The 17,153-nt window shown below is 52.9% G+C and overlaps 5 protein-coding genes across 5 annotated transcripts; 3 read left to right on the top strand and 2 right to left on the bottom strand.

Annotated features, from left to right (window-relative positions):
• Window positions 1-420: 420 nt before the first annotated feature.
• Window positions 421-7,138, top strand: J4E92_007007 (uncharacterized protein; the record flags this gene model as incomplete). The annotated part of the gene is made up of 7 exons (XM_051498371.1): window positions 421-3,105; window positions 3,157-3,460; window positions 3,511-3,637; window positions 3,689-4,625; window positions 4,672-5,344; window positions 5,393-6,159; window positions 6,206-7,138. The coding sequence occupies 7 exons, from the start codon at window positions 421-423 to the stop codon at window positions 7,136-7,138; spliced, it is 6,426 nt and encodes a 2,141-aa protein (XP_051351305.1).
• A 2,267-nt stretch (window positions 7,139-9,405) lies between these two features.
• On the top strand, window positions 9,406-9,789 carry J4E92_007008 (uncharacterized protein; the record flags this gene model as incomplete). Its single annotated transcript, XM_051498372.1, has 1 exon — window positions 9,406-9,789. One exon carries the CDS (start codon window positions 9,406-9,408, stop codon window positions 9,787-9,789), a length of 384 nt encoding a protein of 127 aa, XP_051351306.1.
• Window positions 9,790-10,654: 865 nt separating this feature from the next.
• Window positions 10,655-13,051, bottom strand: J4E92_007009 (uncharacterized protein; the record flags this gene model as incomplete). The annotated part of the gene is made up of 2 exons (XM_051498373.1): window positions 10,655-12,736; window positions 12,788-13,051. 2 exons carry the CDS (start codon window positions 13,049-13,051, stop codon window positions 10,655-10,657), a joined length of 2,346 nt encoding a protein of 781 aa, XP_051351307.1.
• A 1,429-nt stretch (window positions 13,052-14,480) lies between these two features.
• Window positions 14,481-15,521, top strand: J4E92_007010 (uncharacterized protein; the record flags this gene model as incomplete). Its single annotated transcript, XM_051498374.1, has 1 exon — window positions 14,481-15,521. One exon carries the CDS (start codon window positions 14,481-14,483, stop codon window positions 15,519-15,521), a length of 1,041 nt encoding a protein of 346 aa, XP_051351308.1.
• Window positions 15,522-15,669: 148 nt separating this feature from the next.
• J4E92_007011 (uncharacterized protein) lies at window positions 15,670-17,019 on the bottom strand (the record flags this gene model as incomplete). The annotated part of the gene is made up of 2 exons (XM_051498375.1): window positions 15,670-16,637; window positions 16,686-17,019. The coding sequence occupies 2 exons, from the start codon at window positions 17,017-17,019 to the stop codon at window positions 15,670-15,672; spliced, it is 1,302 nt and encodes a 433-aa protein (XP_051351309.1).
• Window positions 17,020-17,153: the final 134 nt, after the last annotated feature.

Raw genomic sequence — 17,153 nt, forward strand, 5'->3', positions numbered from 1 at the left:
TTGGAGAGCAAATGCCGTATAAATAATCGCATAACAGATTCATGTTCTTCGTAATGGCACCGTCTACAGGATAGCGATGACACATGCCAAACACGACAAGTACCGTAGACGTTAAACTAAAATTAACCCTCAGCCCTAGCCTAAGCCGCGCATCCTGGTCGCTCACTACACCCTTGTCCGTGCTTGGGAATCCGCATCCATCCCGCATTTCAACCAACTCTTTCCCACCAAACACACCACACGCGCCCTTTGGACTGCTACGCGCCACCTACCGCTCTCGCCATCGCTGCCACGCTCTCTCTACGCTACGACACTCGCTTACGTTTGTTCTGACGCCTGCATGATCGCGCAATAGCATTCTGGGAGAGCTAGTTGGTTCAGATGCTGGGTTGAACGCCGCATATCAGACAGGACGTCCCGATGTCCTACCCGGATCCCAACCACGGCCGAAGTCACCCCCACCAATCAATACCTCTGCAAGACCTCAATCGCCCACCCGACGCCTTCGAAGAGGATGCGTCGCAAGAACACCGGCGCACTCTCAGCGACCGCGGGCGCAATCTGCTCAGACAGGCCGGCGCGATAGGCACAGGGGGACATTTCCGCGACTCTCAGTACTCGCCCATCGTAGAGGTGTCGCCCAGCCCTACGCGATTCGCACCGCCGCACATAAACACCAATCTGCCCCCTTCGCATAATGGCATCCGAAGGGTCGTGGACGACGAAGGGCCTGGCTCGCCCTTGGACGCGGTCGCATACCAGACGGCCATTGGATTCGGCATGGGCATGGAATTCCAGGGCGACACATCGCCGCCAATACCCACGCCGGCATCGTCCATGTCCTACACACATACACCCTATGGGCACGAACCATACGTCGACAGATCTACCTCAGAAGACCACGACTACTTCTCCCCCACCTACGACGATACGGCCCGCTTGACAGACGCGCGCAATCTCCAGCCGATAAGCGGGGCCACAGCTCCTTCCACTCCTAATGAGCGATCCAGCTTTCAGAGTGTGCACTTTCTCAGCCCTGGTGATGCGTCGCCGACAGCCCGGCATGGCGGCGACATTGGGCAGGCGGAGGCTGGCAACGTGCGCGACTCGCGAGGAAGGAAGCGCTCGTTATCGCCTGGCAATTTCGAGTCGCCTCTACACAGGGCTGGGACTATTATGCGGAACATGTCCCAGCGTGTTGTCAATGTCAGCAACGACTCTCAGGTCGCTGAGCGAACCATCCAACGGAAATCCACCATACACCAAGGACGCCTTGCACCTCCTCTGTCCATCCCACCACTGCCCGAGTACTCCAATGACGGTCCCACCTCGCCTGTTCCCTCCACGCCACTCGAGAAGCCGCCGTCGCCGATCGTGTACTCGAGGACGCCAAGCGCATCATGGAACCATCCACCAAATCCCTTGCGCGGGAAGAGTCTTGGCATTTTCCCTGCTGACAGCAAATTGAGAATCAGGCTTTGCGACCTGCTTGTGCATCCTGTCACAGAGCCACTGCTGCTCGTTCTTATCGTGATTCAGACGGTTTTACTAGCAGTGGATGCGCGTACGAGGGCAGTCTATAACACTGGGCACAGCAAAGAAATCTCGACTTTCAATGGCATCGACTGGGCTCTCATGGGCCTTTTCATCATATACACATTCGAGGTCATTGTCCGCATCATCGTCTCTGGTTTCATTATCAATCCCGTCGAGTACAGCACCATCAACCGCCAGGTCGGCTTACGCGAGGCTGTCATGAGCAAAGCAAATCAGCTATTTTCAGGCCTCCACCGACAACCTTCGCAGCGGAAAACGGGCACCAACACCGACTTTGCTCAAGATCCCCACCAGCCTTCAGTGCTCAGGTCCTTCACCACTGCACAGATGCATACCGATATTGGGGTAGGCGATGCACGTCATCAAGTCCGCACTCGCCTAGCTCATCGGGCATATCTCAGACACTCCTTCAATCGAACGGACTTTGTTGCCGTTGTCTCATACTGGATTGCTTTTGTCCTAGGGTTATGGAACATTGATAATAGCCGAGTCATACTCGTGTTCGACATGTTGAGCTGTTTGCGAATCATCCGTCTTCTGAACCTCACCAGCGGAACCTCCGTCATCCTCCGAAGTTTGAAGAAGGCTGCGCCTTTGCTGGTCAATGTCGCCTTCCTCATCGGATTTTTCTGGCTTCTCTTCTCTATCGTCGGTGTCCAAAGTTTCAAATCAAGTCTGCGGAGAAACTGCGTGTGGTTAGCTCCAGAGGGACAGGAAAACTTCACGAATGATGCCCAATTCTGCGGTGGCCATTTAGCCGACATTGAAGGCTACCATCCCCAAACGTACATACCGGCTCCAGGCATGCCACCCGGGCCTGACAATGGCAAAGGCTTTCTTTGTCCAAAGGGCTCAGTCTGCGTTGAGAATGACAACCCATTTGCAGGCACGAAAAGTTTCGACAACATCCTCCAGTCTCTTGAGCTTGTATTCGTCATCATGTCGTCGAATACGTGGTCCGACTTACTCTACACGGTAGCTGATACCGACTACCTCATCAGTGCCCTTTTCTTCATCGTAGGGCTGTTAATCCTGAGTTTGTGGCTCATCTCTCTCTTGATCGCCGTCATCACCTCCTCCTTCCAAATCATCCGCGAAGAAAGCAAGACCAGTGCTTTCACCGGAGTGGAGATCAAAGATGAAGATGCAGAGAAGAACGACGAGAAACAGCGCGTGAGTAGTCTCAAACGTCTCTACGACAGGACTCTATGGGTATGGGTGGCTGTCATAGCCTTTGGCCTCGTTGCGCAAATGATGAGAAGCGCCAACATGAGCGACTTTCGCCGTTTTTTCATCAATGCCGCAGAAATTGTCGTCACCTTCATACTGTTCGTTGAGATTCTCATACGAATTGTTGTGGACTGGAGGCATTTCTTCAGGAGTAGGCGCAACGTCATCGACCTCATGATCGCCATCATCACAGCTGTCATACAGATACCAGCCATCAAGCATGCACACAATGGAAAAGCCTACGCCTGGTTGTCGATATTCCAGATCCTTCGTGTCTATCGCGTTGTCTTGGCTGTGCCAATGACACGCGACCTCATCGTAGGTTACCCTCTCCGCCATTGGGAACTCCTGAGCTAACAGCCATACCAGACAGTCGTGTTCGGAAACGCGGGTGGTCTATTGAACTTGATTCTCTTTGTGTTCCTTTTGACTTTTCTAGCATCCATCTTCGCCTCAAAGCTGCTCCGCGGCGAAATTCCGGAAGAAGACGATGATGGCGAGACGATTCGCGTACCGTTCTTCGACATCTACAATTCTTTCTTGGGAATGTACCAGATATTTTCCAGTGAAGATTGGACAAGTATCCTGTACACTGTTACCCAATACCAGAAGCCGTTTGGCACAGCATGGATTGGAGCGTCTTTTTGTATCATGTGGTTCATTTTCGCTAATTGTAAGTACAACTCGACTCTCAATCTGGTGCAAAGGCTAACCAAAGACTAGTCATTGTCCTGAACATGTTTATCGCTGTCATTCAGGAGAACTTCGATGTGTCTGAGGATGAGAAGCGCTTACAGCAAGTCAAAGCGTTTCTGCAGCAAAAGGAAGATGGTCTCACTTCGTCCACTGGGTATGTTGGATTCTCTTCCCTGTGATTGATACACCAGCTCACCCATTCTAGTAATCTATCTCTGTCATCCATCTTCAAACTCGGGCAGGCACGACGCAGAGATCCACTCGACTATGGACACGCCGCCACAGAAATGCTGCTCAAAGATGCGGTCGTCCGTGACTTTCTTGACGAGGCAGACGGTAGCGAAAGCCCACAAGAAGAAGACCCGCGACCTGGCATCCGCCCAGCCAAGACTATAGTGGGATCGGGAACCATGTCCACAATCTGGCAACGATTCCAGCGTCGAATCATACACCGGGAGCCCAACCCTTTCTACGCTCCTCTTGACTTTGGCCGCGCATATGAGGATCTTGACCCAAGAAGCATGGCAAAGGAGGTCGTCTCAGCTACCGAGAGGCGTAAGAAGGCTCAACGCGAGTATTTACGAAACCACCCCAACTACAACGTTTCACTGTTCATCTTCCGAGCCAACAATCCCATACGCAAGCTCTGTCAGCGCGTTGTAGGCCCTGGCCGCGGTGGTGACCGTATCGAAGGAGTCGCTCCATCTGTCCCTGTCTGGTATGCATTCTCGGCATTCATCTATGCTGCAATTATCGCCATGGTACTGTTGGCCTGTATCACAACGCCACTGTACCAACGCGAGTACTTCATGACCCACGAGTTCAGCGTCAAGAATTGGTTCGTGTGGGTAGACATGGGCTTTGCGGTGCTCTTCAGCATCGAGGCGCTGATCAAAGTGATTGCCGATGGTTTCTTTTGGACTCCCAACGCCTACTTCCGCGGCTCTTGGGGCTTCATAGATGGCATCGTATTGATCACTCTTTGGGTCAATGTTGGCACATCGTTCTTGAACGAAGGCCAAGTCACTAGAACCGTGGGCGCGTTCAAAGCTTTGAGGGCTCTACGTTTGCTCAACATCAGCGACAGTGCACGGAACCACTTCCACGCGCTCATCGTTCGCGGTTGGTGGAAACTGTTCTCGGTAAGCATCTTGCAACCTTTATTCATTCAGAGCTAATTGCGACCAGGCTGCTTTCGTGTCATTGAGTCTGTTGATCCCCTTTGCTATCTACGGTCTGAATCTCTTCGTCGGTCAATTGCAATCCTGCAACGACGGGGACTTCCCTGGAGGCGCCAGTCTCCGAGACTGTGTCGGAGAATATAACAGCAAACCTTTCGACTGGGAGGTCTTATCCCCACGTCAAGCTGCCAATCCCTATTACGACTTCGATAACTTCGGAGATGCCCTCTTCATCTTGTTTCAGATTGTTTCCCAAGAAGGCTGGACAGACAACATGTGGACTGCAATGAGTATCACCGGAGTTTACACACAGCCAGCAGACAGAGCATCGCAGGGCAACTCTGTCTACTTCATCGTCTTCAACTTGCTCGGAGCTGTCTTCGTGTTGACGCTGTTTGTTTCCGTCTTTATGCGCAACTATACGGAACAGACTGGTGTCGCCTTCTTGACGACAGATCAGCGCTCCTGGCTTGAACTACGAAAGCTCCTTCGTCAGGTCGCTCCATCCAAGCGACCTTCGTCCACTAAGGTACGAGAGAGCTGGGAAGAGTGGTGCTACCGTAGAGCGGTCACCAAGACCGGACCATGGCAGAGATTTATCACCGGCGTCCTGATACTGCACCTCCTACTGCTGTGTTTGGAGTGGTACCCCGGTTATGGCCCATGGGAGGTAGCTAGGGGTAAGTTCTCATTCCACGGAATCTAAGTCCTAATACTAATATGACTAGACTACATCTTCCTTGCGCTTACCATCGTCTTCATTGCGAACATCGTCATCCGTATCATCGGTCGCTCGTGGCACCGTTTCCGGAGAAGCGCATGGGACATATACTCGATCTTCTCTGTTGCGGGAACTTTCGTGACATCGATTCTTGTGTTGGCGAAAGATGATGTTAGGCCCTTCGTCCAGCTGCACAAGCTCTTCCTTGTCTCCATCGCTCTCATGCTCATTCCTCGGAACAATCAACTCGACCAACTATTCAAGACTGCCGCAGCAAGTCTCGCATCCATCGCAAACCTGCTCGCCACATGGTTTGTCCTGTTCCTGGTATATGCCATCGCCCTCACGCAAACCTTTGGTCTTACCAGGTTTGGAGCCAGCGAGACTGGAAACATCAACTTCAGGACTGTGCCCAAAGCACTGGTATTCCTCTTTGTGATGAGTGGTGGCGAAGGCTGGAACGAGTTCATGGAGGACTTTGCAAACGTCGACAAACCTTACTGCACCGTGGGCCGGAGATACTTCGACAGCGACTGCGGTAGTCCCGAGTGGGCGCGAGCTCTCTTCATCACTTGGAACATCTTGAGCATGTACATCTTCGTCAACTTGTTCGTCTCGTTGATCTACGAGAGTTTCAGTTACGTGTATCAACGAAGTAGCGGGCTGTCAGTCATCAGCCGAGAGGAAATTCGTCGCTTCAAACAAGCCTGGGCTGAGTACGATCCAAACGGGACCGGCTACATCTCGAGAGAAGTGTTCCCCAGGCTTCTGGGTGTAAGTTCATCATTGTCGTATTTAAGCACAAAACTAACTATATCAGGAACTGTCCGGTATCTTCGAGATGCGTATTTATGACTGCGACTTCACTGTGAATCGATTGATCGAAGAGTGTGGGGTAGCACCCGGAAGGGAGTCCAATCTTCCTGTGTCAGGCCGTGAACCAACCAAGGAGATCGACCTGGACAAACTGAACCGGTGTCTCGCCCAGCTACCAGTCGCGGAGATACGTCGCAGACGAAGACGTATGAATCTTTTCTATGAGGAAGTACTTGTGTCGAGCGATCCCGACAGAGGCGTTGGGTTTTCATCACTACTTATGATTCTGGCTCATCACAAAGTCATCAACGACAACAAGAGCTTGAGACTGGAAGAGTTCTTGAGACGCAGAGCTCGTCTACAAAGAATCGAAGAAGCTGTCCGCCGTAACGTGGTCAAAGGGTTTTTCGACACACTATACTGGGCACGGCGCTTCCGTCGTGCCATGGACCTGAAGAAGCAAGGACGTATGGCAACAGTCCCTCAGTTCACCGTTCCTGAGATTTTCATCGACGACGAGGACATCACAAATGCCCAGCGAACTCAATCTTCCGGACCTCCAAGTCCCCTCTTCTCACCTCAAGATCTCTACGCACCTTCCCCTCGCAACTCTGCTGGTGCGTCTACTTCGCCACCGGCCTTCCCTTACGACCGGACAAGGAGCAGAACCAACTCCATACAACAAACACCGACAGGCTCACCTACACGGGGAAGCCCGCAGCCATCACCGTTCTCCATGTCTGGCAGCGAGCAAGAATGGCAGTTTGCCTCGGCACTTAGTCGGCCACCCAGTCCTCTCGAAGTCGATCCTGGGCAAGCGAATAGTCGCAGCCGAGCAAATAGCGCAGTCAGTGCGGCCGATGTTTTGGAAGTGCTTGACAATTCCGCATGGGGCGAATCGATTAGAAGGAGTTTCACTCAGCGGCGGCGCAGTTAGCGTCCGAGAAGATTTGTATATGAACGCTAAAGACAAGCATGAGCAGGTGTCAATCACGTCGATCAAGCTGGCTTGGTGTGGCTTCGGCAACACGTCGAGCCAAAACGGTATGGTTCAGGATGGCGTACGATACGGAGTCTGTTGCATGAACGTCTGGAATGATTGGATACGTAAGCGGCCGGCATCAACCCAACACGCAACCATAATGTGGAATTGATGGTTCGGTTGGGAATGGGGATGCGGCCTGTAATGGTGTAATGGCGGTGGAGTTAACTTTTGGCATTGCATAGCGTCGGCGTTGAGCGATTGATCAAATCACCTTAGATATTACTATCACGAAGCTTCATATCGTTACCAGTAGTGCGCACCTCCATCACTCCGTCGAATCCTACACGAGGCATACGAGAGTCGTTTGTATTAGTTCACAGGATAGCGCGCGAGATGTCTGGTACGCTACTCAACGTGCATCGTGAACACACATACAATAGTCTTTTTGTTCAAGTCCAGCCGTACCATGGGTCAAAGAATAACCCGACAGCATGAACAGACGCAGGTGACAGACGCTAATTGTACCTTCCGTCGGTCGGCATTGGAAGGCATAATAACCAGTCCCTTGCTTACAGCTGGTTATGAGCTTCTTCCGTCTCTTCTAGACCCGACAAGGACCACGCGATTATAGCGCACTATGATATAGGATCGCCCCGCACCTCGACGAATGTTGCATGCAGACCTGAAACGTTGATCTGCTCCTCGCCGATGAGCTCTTACCTGATGTGCGTTCAAGTGTGGTGTGTACCAGACACCCTCACGTCACCAACAGTGAGCACCATGCATACCGATCTTTGGCTCGCCACCCACAAGTTCCAGCGTTGACACACCACACTGTAGCATCACACGGGAGCATCACAACCGCGTCTGCATTTGTTGAACGTCCGATGCGTCTGAAACGCTGGTCTGCCGTTAGACAGCTGGGCGAACCGCGTCATGCCGCATCGGGATACGCTCGCCTGTCGCAGATTCTCGCATCACACACGCAGCACCCGGTCTCGAGACAGGCCGGTTGAGCATGGAGACACTGCGAGCTTCAAGTGCTGGGTAATGCCTACTTATGGGCTGGCGGGCTGCAAGCAAGAAACAACAGCCAGGGTGATTCACGTCTGAAGCGGCCAAACTGGGAGCGGCTCGTCACCGGCTCCAGGTTCGTGGGCGAGCGGAAAGCCCTCCGATCATCGTGCCTGTTCAACAAGTTTATGGCTTGGATGTGATGGTGGACACCTCCCTGGCGAGACGATGCAGAGCGCCGGGCGATGATGACAACAAAGCAGCCAGAACGCGTCGTGTCGGGCGCAAAAGCAACACCACCAACGTCCATGTCAACAAAAACATGGCCACTAGCAGTTCGCCGACGTAAGAATAGCACCGGGCAGCCCTCACAATCTCGTGTGAAGCCACCAACAAAGTCGACAAAATGACGAAGCTCCACAGTGTAATGAGGATGATCCCCCGACTACCCACTGCCAACTAATCTCTTATCGATTGCAGGCTGCTCTCTGAAATGAAGCCATGCAATCATTCCGCGGCACTCCCAATGGGCCGCCAGTCGACGACTCCCGCTCGCTTGTTTCCAGACGGGTGATCAAACGAGGCTCGACCCCTCAATTCACGCGTTCCTGACAGGGATGTCCGCTGCAGCCGTCCCATGTCCCACCTTCCAGGGTTTTAGCTTCTGGGACGTAACACGCACTGGCACAGAGAAGTGCCAACATGCGACACGCATGCTTAAGGATCCGCCATCGTCCGCCTGTTTTTCTCGACTAAAACTACAGGAATAAGTTTCCTTCTTCATTCCATCTCCCGACTCCTCCTCCTTTTAACTTACCTTCGCTTTTCAGACTGTGCGCGAGTGTCTTTGACCACCGCACTACTGTATCTCCCAATCTACATTCATATATACCCTTTGAACAGAGTTGATCTCCCCTTTGCACTTCCACCTTTTCTGATTCGCAAGCCGATCGACAAGGACCCAACACTCGTTGTCCTATCACATCCCTACGAACTTCCATTCCTTACATTACCTCCTTCGTAAGGACAGCTGGAACTTTCTATTCGAAACATCCTTCATTTGCAATCGGACTCCGACAAACACTCCGCGTCTATATTCGCTCAAACAATACCGGGAAGCTACATCATAGCAACCGTCGCCTGAGAAAAGCAATTCCACCAACCTCAACTCCGACGTAACAACCACCACCTCAACACCACCCAAAATGCCTTCTCCAAGCCGCACCAACCGCTTCCAATCCTTCACCCCCCTGCGCAGCACATCCGGCTCCCTCCGCCGCCTCAAGACCGCCTTCAGCCCCACCCGCAACTCTCTGCGCTCGGCATCGCCCTCCTCCATCTTCACCTCCAGCACCACATCGCCGCTGACGCGCAACTCATCGCCACACAGCCACCGCTCCTCCGGCTCTTCCATCCGCCAACTCCTCGCCGTGCGCCGCAAGCCCAGCGTGTACGAGTTCGAAATGGAAGAGGAGAAGCACTTGTTCGAAACCGAACTCGATGTCCTCGAGCCGAGACCGAGCATGGGTCGCGGCGCGAGTGAGGTGCATGTTGTCGGCATCTTTGAGGTGTTGGACGGGAAGTGCTAGACGCATACGACTTGTTGTTGCTGGCGCTTGTTGATTGGGTTATGCTTGAACATGTTTATGACTGAACTGTTTAATGGGGCGTTTTCATCTTCCCATCACCACGCATCGTTGTGTGCGTGTGTGGATGGGTCTTGCTTTTTCGATTAGATTGGGTACTCACGGTGACGTGTCAAAGGCGTTCTCTTTGTACGTGTCATCTCTTCGACATGGACATTGGCTTGGTTTGCTTCTTTCTTATACCCCAATGGACTGGATTGGACTGGGGGGTACTTTACCACGGCAGACATTATGCAATACGATCAAATCTTTTCTTTCAACATTGATTATCAACTTTGCAATTTGCGCATTCGCATCTTGTTGTTGTGACGCTCGTGCGAGAGTATGCAAGTGAGGCTCTGAGAGTTGGAGCGTTGGGCCTTCATGCGGTGTTAGCTCAAAGCTTGTGAGCTGTCAATGGCGAGACCATGGGCAGCCTCGCATTTTCGGATATTAGGTACAGGTACTAGCGGGCATGTCGGGCAACGTGCTTGCAGAATGTAACATGATGTATGTATACCCTTAGAGCAGAGCTTAAATATTGGGTGCAAGTCAAAGAAATAAGATTCTTGGTACCTGACGCCACGAACCGTTTAGTAGTTGTGAGTTTGGTATCTCCGTCGATAGATCAGCACGATTTACATAATCACGAGTAACACTTCAGTTGAGGTGTATCATAGTATTGACATTCACTCTCCAAAAGCAGTCTCAAAAAATATGTATCTGCCGTGCAATTTCCAACGCCACGCCAATGCATACCAACCCTCCGCCATTCCCCTAATCATATCAAAACACAGGCTTAGACCAAAGTGTCTGCCCACAAAACCGCTTAGTGTACGCCATTGACAGGCTGTTGCAAGTTGTCCAACTCCTCCTTTCGCTTCCTGTACAGCTCCTGTGCTTCCCTCTCCCTCTTAGTAACGAACTGAACTTCCTCGCGCAGGCTCTCCAGTCTGCGTGCGATGCCATCTTGCTCGCTGTACTGCGCCGTCCTCGCTGTGTTCAAATCGTCCCTTGCACGCTCGAGTGCTGAGAACGCGCCACTGATCTTCTCTCGTAGTAGATTTGATCGTTTGATGTAGCCGGCGTGATGTGTTGTCAATCGCTTCTCGATCTTGTTCGCACGTTCCGCGGCTTCAATGATGGACTCTTGTGCGTTGTCAAAGGCTTCGACGAGCAGTTGGTGTTCGTCGATCTCGTCTTCCTCGTAGCCTGCGATGCCGGGCAGCATTGCGGAACCGTGAAGCGTGGTCCAGGAACTGTCGAGCTCGGCGTGGAAGGCCTTCTTGTCCTTGTCTGAGGTCATGGCAAGTTCAAGCGCGAGCTCCATCTTGGCATTTCGGAGAGCATCATCGGCCATGAAATCGAGACGTGTTACCGAACCAGTTACTCGGCCATCGCCGAACTTCTGGACGTCGTTCGCGATGAGCTTAGCCATCTCGATTTCGACTTCGCGTTCGACAGGGTCAGAGAGGTCCAACGCGCGCTTCATCATGACATCAATGTCGACCAGCGATGGCCTTGGAAGGAACTTCTGCACGACTTGACTTTGCCTGCCGAAGTCTGCGGCTTCCTGGGCTTCGCGTGCTTCACGAATTTTACGGTCGCGCTCAGCAGCGTCTTCTTCGCTGACTTCGACTTCCATGTGATCTGCCTGCTCTTCGGGAAGCTCAAACTCCCAGCTCTCTTCTTTGGGTTTTGGCAGCGCAGCAAGCCTGCTCTTCAGGTCCTGCCGCTTCGCTTGCTCCCTTAGTTTGATATCGCGGGGTGTCTGGCCAACAAGTTGCATGCCACTCTCCTCTCCGTTGAGGCGTAGTGTATCGCGTGGTGTTCGCATGGGTGTCGCTCCCGGTCCCTGGCGCATGGGTGTTTCTCCGGCTCCGCCATTTGCTTGCCTGAAAGGCGTTGCCATGGGGTTTGGTGTCACAATCTGGTGTCGTGAGGCGGGTCCTGATAGCGAGGCGGGTGCTTCGTCGTCTACGAGATCTGGGTTGTCGCCACCTAGCAAAGCAGATTGGGTCTCTGTTCGCATCCGGGCATTCCGCACCTCATTCGCGACGTAGTCCTCCTCTTTGGGGGCCATGGGCGTGCGAATGGGTGTGTTGCCAATCACGTTCGAGTAGTTCCCGATCAGGCCCTGTGTTGCGATGTTGTCGCTGCTGCCCGCAGTAATTGCGCGCTGTCCAGTCGTTCCCATCTTGACGATATCTTCCAACTCGGCCTCTCCGACTTGCGGCGCTGGAAGCACGAGACCGCGTCGCTTGCTGCTCTGTTCTGCTTCCCGTATCCTCTGCGCTTGTGCGGCCTTAGCATACGACGCTGCAAGACCTCCTGACTTCTCATCTTTCTTCTTCTTCCTGTCACCTCCTCCGTCTTCCTGCGATTCCATCTTCCTCTTGTTCGCAAGCTGTTGCTTTCGCGGATCGAAGGCCTCTCGTTGTTGTTCGTTGCGGTCGATTTCTTCCGTGGTGTCGAAGAAGCCGGCGGGGACTTCCTTCTCGAGCGGTACGTCGGCGTTGTAGTCGATGTGGTTGCCCTTCTTCGGAGTAATCTTGATGTTGATACCGGCAGCTTTCAGCTCTCGTCGCTTTTGAAGCAAGGCAAGCCTTCTTGATTCCTCAAGCTGGCGCTCGCGGGCCTTCCGCTTGGCCTTCTTACCGCTGACGTTTGCCAGACGCGCACGCGCCTCTGACAGCATCTCCTTGTCTTCCTCGTCGATGTCGACCGCATCGGGTCTCGCAGGTCGGCTCTCGGCGTAGGCGTCGACTTCTCCGGGGCGAAGACGACGTACATCGTCTGCTGAAGGAGCGGCTGAATCTCCACCCTCCGGACCCGCCAGTCCAAGATCGCCAGACTCTCTCGCTTCTTGTTCGTCCAACAGCTTTTGGTAGCGCTCGAGACATTGCGTAGCCTGCGGAAAGTTAGCATGATATTGGAAAAAGGGATAATCGCAACAGCGTACCGTTCGTCCAACAATAGGCGCAATAGTCCTCCATTGGGTGGGGAGGAGTTTGGCCATAGTCAGGAGCTTCTCATCCTCCTCTCGCGACCAGTCCGTCTTCCGGATAGCGGGGTCGATCCAGTTGGTCCAGCGCGACTTGCATTGCTTCGCGCTCTTCTTGGACAGCAGCGAGGCGCATCGCGACCACTGGTTCAGCCCATACTTGCTGATGGCGGCCTTCAAGACCTCGTCCTCGACGTTGGACCAGGAAGATGTGACGACCATGTTGGATGGCTTCCGGGGGGTATCGTGGGTTGGCGCGCGTGTCGTGAGCGATGGTATCCTCGATCGCGAAACTGAAAATGGGCTGCAGCCACTAGCGTCTTGGCAGTCGCAAGCACCGCTTGGAAACAGCAAAGTGAAGTCCGGATAGCTTGCAGAACGACGTGGAGTTGAGACCAGCGGTTAGTGATATTAATGCGCGGTCCTCCTCTGAAGGGAAGTCATCAGAGTGATCCACACAATGCAGTCGCGGCGCAGGCGCCAGACTTTCACGTGCGCCAGACCACCGCGGTCACAGTGACGTAAATCCACCATCTCCATCTTCCCATAGTCCTATTGCTACGATTTCACTACACCCCCCCTTGGCCACATATTCCGCTACGATGGTATCTATACGGCAAATCACGGGGCGCATACCCGTTCTTTCTTTCACCACGTCTTCCTCAAGAGCGTCCTGCCGACAAACTTTACCTTCAGTCACCTACAACAGAAATTATTCCGATGCGAGCTCCAACACCTCCACTCCAGTGAAAGTTGACACTCAAAATGTCGATGCCAAGATTTCCGATGAGAAAAAGCCCAAGAAGAAGACACAAGCTGAGCTCGATGCCGAGGTGATGGCAAAGCTGCAAGGACATGACAGCGAGGGAGGAGAAGCCGGGATCGAATATGAGGATGGCAAGCCAGCGTCTATGAAGAGAAGCGTGAAGAACAACATGTTTCGCTACATATGATCATGCGATCCCTCGAGGTTTTGCTGAACATAGTTGACCTTTGATAAGGTGTATGTCTCCGTGACACTTTATCTTCTGATACGCTAACGGTTGTAGACATGGTGTCCGCGTATACCACTACGAACTTTCCAGACCAAGAGATATCATGAGCGTTGGAGAACCTGCCACGTCGCTGCTACAGTGCTTGACGTTCGAGGCGAAGAGCTTTACGCGAGTAGCACAGTCAACACAAACGGACATCGTCCAAGCGGCCATTGTCTGGGGTCCCAAAGTCCTAGAGAACCTGAGCGCAACCTTACTATAGAGTAAAGTAGCCTTGAAATTATGCCGCTTGAGACGCAAAGGAAAAGCTTTGTGCCTCTCATCCATTGTGGCAAGGGAAGTTGCGACAACTTTGTGGTTGTTGGTACATATATTTGAGTCTGATAGCTGGCGTATTTTAAACGTGGTGAAATGGCAATACGCTAAGGTGGTCTATATGAGTAATCTGTCGCCAGAACGTGTGCATCATAAATCTGCCCAAATATGTGATGGCTTGGATTCAAGTTGCCAACCCGAATATTTGCATACGTCATGAGTAACCAATCTAACAACATCACTTCTCACGCCAACTCATCAACACAAATAACCAGCAACTTCAAGGGCGAAAATCTCTCTATACCCACCCTTCTAGGATTCTAATCTGCGCGTAACACATCATGGAGCATTTCGCCCCTCACCCATCCTCGCAATTCGAAGGCTACTACTCCAAATTCGACCTCGCATCTGGCTCGCACATCGCTCTGATAATATCCTCCGTTCCTGGCGCCCCATCAAGGCAGCACGTGGTTTCGTTTACATACTACCCTTCGTCTGGCCACCCGATATTCCAGCGAGAACACGTCGTCGACAACATCGAGCGCGTGACCACCAATGAGAAGACCAAAGCATTCGACCTGCGCGTCCCAGGCATGGGCGTCATGAGCACCGAGAGCAACGGCCGCACGAGCTATGAGTTTTCCGCCGAAGACGGCAGTTGGTCACTCTCAGCGCAGTGCGAGGAAGACTACATGCCATGGAGAAAAGACAAGAGCACACCCGAAGGTTGGATGGTGCACCTCCCCTTCCCACTCCACTGGCACGTGCATTCTCTCTGCTCCCCCGCTACATTCACCCTCGACATACCCGCTCTAGGCGATGCCTTCCCAGCACAGGACAGAAAAAGCCGTGCGACGATCCACCAAGAGAAGAACTGGGCGAACAGCTTCCCGGACGCACACATGTGGGTGCAAGCCTGGGACAACGAAGAAAAACGCGGCATCTGTCTCGCGGGCGGGAAGATTATGTATAACACCGCCTACATGCTCGGATACCGGTCTCCATCCCTCAACCTGGACTTTGTACCGCCCTTCTCAGTCTCGTATCTCAACCTCCTCAGCCCCTTCATGAGCGCCACGAATGACTGGGACACCCGCACTTTTTCGATATCCGTGTCGAATTACACACATAAATTGGAACTCAAGGCGCGTGCGCCGAAGGAGCCGGGTTGGTTCGGCCTGGCGAGTCCGTTTCCCGATGGGCATCGGGCGAACTTTTGTAGGGAGAGTTTTATTGCGACGATTGAGGCGAGGATATGGGCGAGGGAGGGGTGGTGGCCGTGGAGTGCGTGGAAGGAGGTCAAGACGGAGAGGTGGGAGGGGGCGAGTCTGGAATTTGCGGGGGGTTATTATCCGGAGAGGGGGGAGAGTAAGAAAGATTGAAGATGTATGAGTGTTGGGGTATGAGGTGTCGGTAGAATTGATGTGAAAGTGCTAGGGAAAGTTTATCCATGCAAATATCCACAATACATGGGCCAGACAGATGGATTCTGAAGGCATCTCGCCAATTGCATCTCAACCAGTCTAAGATTCAGAGCTTCGACGGCTTCTTCTCCCTCGGCTTAATCAAAGCGTTCAACTCCTCGACAAACCGTTCAGGCAACACACTCCTATCCACGCCTTGCTTCCCATCCCATTCCTCCTCCGTCTTGCGTTCCCAATCCCAATACCTCTTCATCTCCTGGCCGATCCATTTGCTAATATGATCCGCACTCTCCTCCACCTTCTCCATCGGAATCAGATGCCCAGCATCTTGCACCGTGACATTCGCTACTCGTCCTTCAGCGCGTCCGCCACTGCCGCCAACACCGGACCCAGTCAGGCGCATTTTATCCTCGATGACGGCATCATCAGTGAGGAAAGAGTGTTGGCCGAAAATGTAGAATACCGATGGCCGGATTGATGGTAGCTGGTTGAAGACGATGGTGCTCTCGCCCCGGTAGAAGGGCGTCTGGGGTTCAGTAGTCGGCGTGATATCGGCATGCGTCCTCCGGTTCAATTTCGGGTTGCTCAACGTGAATTCCGCAGATGACGGTTCCTTGTCTCCTGGTCTTGCGGTGAAGTTTGGGCGTAGGAAAGTCATTACTTCCTGGTGCTTGGTCGTCGTCAGAGTTACCTCGGGCTTCTTCGCGTCGGGAAACAACTTTGTTGGTGCGTCTCGTAAACCGTACTGCACCCAGAGATCAAGGACTCGTGGATCCCACGTTTGGTAGAACTTGCTCTTGCCGAAACTCTTGGCTGCTTCTTCGCGTGAGGGCCAGCGCTCGCGTCGTCGTGATGATGCGGCGGCGGGTCCGACGTTGCCGTTTAGTGAGACTTTGCCTTGGATGACGGGGTCGATGAGAATTAGTGTCTCGAGGAGACGGGGGTGCAGCAGTGCGAGGTTGGCGAGTTGGCAGCCGCCCATGCTGTGGCCTACGCCGATTATAGGGCGAGGCATTTGGTCGCGGAAGATGTTTACCATATGAAGTAGATCTCTGCTATGATCAAGCCATGCCGCTACGTAGAATTAGCGTATCAATCGCGCAGTTGAAGAAATGTACATACGGTCATTGCCTAGCTTATCTTCGTTCAGAACGCTGCTCATGCCTTGGTGCACGACATCTGCTATCCAAATTCCTCTGATGCCAAACCCATTTTGCTGACATCTCTTCAGGAGCTCATCCCATAGTGGCTCGTACAGCTCTTTCGGGAATCCATTCGCATGCGCTGCGATGATGGTGATGTCTCCAGGTTTCGGGCTCGTGTTGTCGAGAGGTGTGTATTGCTTGACGGCGAGATGTAGGACTTCTTCCTGCTTCGTCGATGTGGAGCGTGGGAAGCCACGGATATGTGATGCTTCTAACTTGTGCTCATCTATACGAAAGTGCTTTGAAGACATGTTCCTGCTGACTGCGGCCGAGATATAATGAGATGACGGACGATCGGACGGTCGGACAATCGGACAATCGGACGACGAATATATGCAGGTCAAAATGTTATAAATGTTGTACGTGTTCAGCGAGATGGTAGAAC

Source organism: Alternaria infectoria (genome assembly GCF_024043175.1).
Source record: "Alternaria infectoria strain BMP 0036 chromosome Unknown scaffold_11, whole genome shotgun sequence".
NCBI classification, from domain to species: Eukaryota; Fungi; Ascomycota; class Dothideomycetes; order Pleosporales; family Pleosporaceae; genus Alternaria; species Alternaria infectoria.